This window comes from Lactuca virosa, chromosome 8, assembly GCF_052849685.1.
Source record: "Lactuca virosa cultivar CGN04683 chromosome 8, Lactuca_virosa_CGN04683_v6, whole genome shotgun sequence".
NCBI classification, from domain to species: domain Eukaryota; kingdom Viridiplantae; phylum Streptophyta; class Magnoliopsida; order Asterales; family Asteraceae; genus Lactuca; species Lactuca virosa.
This window is the reverse complement of record NC_136433.1, coordinates 264083172-264088220: the sequence shown is the minus strand read 5'-3', so window position 1 is coordinate 264088220 and position 5049 is coordinate 264083172. Positions and strand designations below refer to the sequence as shown.

The 5049-nt window shown below is 30.1% G+C and overlaps 1 protein-coding gene across 1 annotated transcript; it reads right to left on the bottom strand.

The window, feature by feature from the left end:
• Positions 1–440: 440 nt before the first annotated feature.
• LOC145131492 (uncharacterized) lies at positions 441–842 on the bottom strand. Its single transcript, XM_079066170.1, has one exon. The coding sequence runs from the start codon at positions 840–842 to the stop codon at positions 441–443; it is 402 nt and encodes a 133-aa protein (XP_078922296.1).
• Positions 843–5049: the final 4207 nt, after the last annotated feature.

The following is a 5049-nucleotide window of genomic DNA, read 5'->3' as shown; positions in this document are numbered from 1 at the left end:
ATCCTTATCTAAAATTAACAATTTCAATCATTCTCTACTTTGAACTCTAGATAAGGCAACATACAACTGTCCATGTGAAAAAACAGGATCTTTGAGATATAGACCAACCTTCGATAACGACTGCCTCTGACTTTTATTAATTGTCATTGCAAAACATACAGCCAATGGAAACTGTCTTCTTTGAAATTTGAAGAGATTTTTTAGAAGGAGTTAAATACATTCTTGGAATAAAAGTTTGATTTCCAATATTACTTCCAGATATGATAACTGCCTCAATAACACGTTTGCCCAGAGATTTGACTTGTAGTCTAGTGCTGTTACATAAGCCATTTTTCTGATCAATGTTTCTCAGTAACATAACTGGAACACCGACCTTTAAAATTAACTTGTGATTTGGCAAACCTGATACTTTAAGACCATTTAAAACACTTTGAGACCATTTAAAACATCTGGGGAGTATAAATTGGCATCAAACTGATCATGAACAAACTCAGATTGGCAGAGAGATTATCTGAACTTAAATATTCTACTTCGTCTCCGGGAAACAATGATAACAAACGATCATTTATTTGTTGGACAACTTCATTTTTTGGAGCAAGTATAGCTCTTTCTTGAAAATAACCCGTAACATTGAAGTTTTCCAAAATTAAAGGATATACAAATTCAATTAATGAACCTATAGGATCATGTGGATCATTAATGAGAATATCATCCAGAACATCAATAATCGCTTCACCATTGCTCGAACCACCAACTTTTCCTTCTCCTATGTCCAAAAGCCAGTTTGCAAAATCCTTTATTTCTTGAATATTAGATGGATCCTTTCCAACAGTTAGCCTCATGTTTATCGTTAATCTATGGACTTTGCATTGTTGCCATATATATGAAGAACTTAAAGAAGTATTAACGATGTTTTGTCTACTACCTCCTTGAACAACAGGTAGAATTTGTCTGAAGTCTTATCCAAAAACAATCACTTTCCCTCCAAATGGAATATTTGAGTTGCTAGACTTGTCAAACCTACATACATCTTTCAGAGATCGATCTAAAGCTTCAAATGCATGCTTGTGGACCATAGGTGCTTCATCCCAAATAATCAATGAGCTTTTTCTTACTAATCTGCCGAGTTCACTATCAGGCGGTATCTTACAAACATAATCCTCCGTAAGATTCAACGGAATTATAAACCAAGAGTGTGCTATCCTACCTCCAGGCAATAATAACGATGCAATACCACTTGAAGCAACATTTAAAACTATCTCACCATTACATCTAATTGCTGTAGATATTGTCTTCCAAAGAATGGTTTTACCCGTTCCACCATATCCGTACACAAAAAACACCTCCTTTCTTATCCTTGACTGTAGTAAGAGTGTAAACAGATAAAATAATTATATAACTACCTCAACAACTAACTTTTTTCCAAATCATTGATAATGTTATTATCAAGCGTAAAGCTAAGTATCCCAAACCGTTTGTAGTTATTTGTGACGTTAAATTCATTAACATCTACTTTGAATGCCATCTTTTTATGCTCCAAACATTTAATGTCATAAGGATACAATTTTGGATTATCCCCAGCCTGGAAAAATGTGATATAATATTGTTATGGTTAAAAACACATTAATATAAACGAAATCCAACAAATGATGGTAAGTAATAAAACATATATTATAATTATTTTGTACCTGTTTAATTTTCTCTATGAGAGAACTTGCAGTTGTTTTGACGAGTTTATAAGCATCTCTGTCAAACAAAGTAAGTGTGATCGTTCCAGAATCATCCTGGACACGAATAAGTATCTTATACCTATAAAAATTTCCCACATAAATAAATATTAAATATATGTTTAATAATATTTTAAAGTTATCTTATTTGCAATTTTGTTAAAAGTAAACAACCTTGGAACAGAAGATATTTTCTTATCTGCACACTTATCATTAAAGCATTCATAAAGCACACTTGCATCACCACTTTCTGGACCGGTAAACACATTCCTCTCATTGACTTTCCTTCCACATTTGGTACATGCATTGTAGTACCAGTCAATATCTTGTCGAATCCCATAAATGGTCCCAACAATGATGAATTTCCCAACCTTAAAAATACAATAAGATCATCAAAATAATTAAAATTAGAATATTTGTCAATTAGAAAAGAAATGCTATTAAGATGACTAAATTGCTGACATACCTCTCGTGGTTCGTGAAAATCAACAACATTTTTAAAGTTGTGCTTAATCAAAAAGTCATCATATTCAGAATATGATTGAGAGGTATCAACAATCAAAGAAGAAGAAGGGTTTTGAAGTCCTCGTAGACCACCAAACTGTTTTTCATTAAGGAGGTTAATTATAACATTAGTAAAATTATTAAAAGAAACAAAAAACCAATGAATTATTAAAATAGTTAGTAACCTTTCAGTAAAGGTAACAATATCCAGAAGATCAACATTTATGAACATGCGAGTGTGATCAAAATGACTGTTAACGGAAGGTAGTCCTAAAAAACAAAATAAAAGACTCAAAAGAATGATTAATATAAGAGTATAAAATAAGGTTGCTTTGCATAAAAACATACCGTTATAGACATTAATCTTTGCAAATTGTAATAGAACAATCACACAACCAATTTCTTTATGATTTTCAACATAAGAAATCAATTGGTATCCAATTTCTCCGAACAATGTCACGTTAACCTGTAAACCTCTGCAAAAATTATAATGGTTAAATGATTATATAATAAAAAAATAACACATACAAAGTTAAAAGTAATGAATATAATATAAGAAAAGTTATCCTTACTCTAAGTTCCGGATCTGTAAATGTAGCCTATGCTTGGATTTGTTGACATTACGGGAATCAAGTTTTCCTAATGAAACAACTTCACCAATAACATCTAGAAGAATATAATACAATATGTCAAAATGATGTAAACTTAAAGTAGAAAATAAAATATACAATCAAAATAGATTAGATACTATTAGTCGAAAGAAGGGGAAAAAATTACCAACTGAGTCATTAGATGTAGTTGTTGTAGAGATAATTGTTTTAAACGAAACACAAGAAAATCCGTATGTTGATTTGGATTGAAACTGTAGACACTCCTTCACAGTTGTTCTTCCATGCAAGTTTAATTTGTCCTTTACATCACTTATTTTAAAAGTGTATCTGTTAGGAGCGATAGTGGAGGATCAGATGAAAACAGCACAATCTTCTTTCAGTTTCGATTCAAGCCTTTCAAAATCTCTTGGATAGACACTTGTTCGGATTTTAGTACACTATTCAGATAGGATAAGAATATTATATAATGTCAAACAATTGTATTTTAATAAACAGAAATTGGTTAACAATGTAAAAAATATTGTTATTGGAATAGCAGATTTTACCATCTCATCCATCAATATCATCTCAATTGATTTTACTATAGTGGGGTTAACATCCGAAATTGATCTCCATAACCGGATGATAGACACTTTTAGTGTGTAATCATCATTCATATTGTCCAAATCTTTAATCAAAGTGGTGTTTCTCTCTGCCATTGTCACTGTAACAAAACATAAAAGAAGAAAGTATTATGGATAATGTGAGTAGATAAAGTATATGGAAAAACACAACCAATAATGGAAATGACATTGATATACAAAAAGTTAAATAAAACAGTAATAAAAATAAATAAACAACACACAATAAAGTAGAATTAAAAGACTACATTTGCAACCTCCTGACTCTGGTATTGCAATTGAAGTTTATATGCATTAACTTATAGAGGAAACCACTTATTGATTTTGAGGTGTGCTTAATGGGTCTAACGATATTTCGGTAAAAGAATCTATATCTTGATTCTGGTTTCTAAAAGTCGTCAATGATATAATATTCCTTTTTTGGTTGATCATAAAAGTTTCGTGATTTTATTTGTATGCCTTTCAAACTTATATAGAGGTACAATAGCTGAAAATCTAGCAATGTTGAAAGGGTAAATGCTCAACATAAGTCATAAGTCAATGGTTGAATATATCAAATTATAAAGGATAAATGATTAGATACTCCACAACTATCAGTTAGAAAAAAAGGTATGAATAGAACATGTATGTGTTGTTTTACACGAAGGATAAAATGGTATTTGATCCAACCATGATTTCGTTATAAATAAAATCAGTTATACCAAATATCATATCCATAAATGCAATAACATAAATTTAGTACATGAATGTTTGCTGTTGTATTACAATTACATAAATGGTTCCGTTATGTTTACATGAAAATGTAATTATTATAAAAACATCAAATTAGTACAAACTTTGCATGATAAAACTTAATAGGACAAAAATTGCAAAAAATACATAAATGGTCCTGTTACTGTTGTGTTTTTCCATATAATCTTCTTCCAATGATACTTTCTGCATATTTTATAAATTTGTTTTTTAAAACATCATTTAAAAAAATATGGAATATTTGCAGAAAATAAAGTATTCAAACTTATATAGAGGTACAATAGCTGAAAATCCAGCGACGTTGAAAGGGTAAATGCTTAACATAAGTCATAAGTCAATGGCTGAATATATCAAATTATAAAGGATAAATGATTAGATACTCCACAACTATCACTTAGAAAAAAAAGGTATGCATATTCTGCCTTTCCAATTACAACTTATCATTTTATATTACATTAAGTGGTATTTAGATTAACAAAGATCGATTACAGATGATGCAGAGAAAACATTACAGATACAGAAAAAAAGATATGAATTTTCTGCCTTTCCGATTACAACTTAGCATTTTATATTACATTAAGTGATATTTAGATTATCACAGATCGATTACAGATGATTCAGAGAAAACATTACAGATTAGAGATACAAAATATATATCGAAATCACACAGATTATATGAATGATATGGAGATTTTGATTGTATAAAATACTAACATGATATTGGACATGAATTTACTTTGAAGCAGAGTGATCTTGTTTCTCTTTTCTCGGTGATGAAGAAGCCAAAGAAATTACAGAATTGGTGTATATATACACGAAATTATGGTATGTATTTTA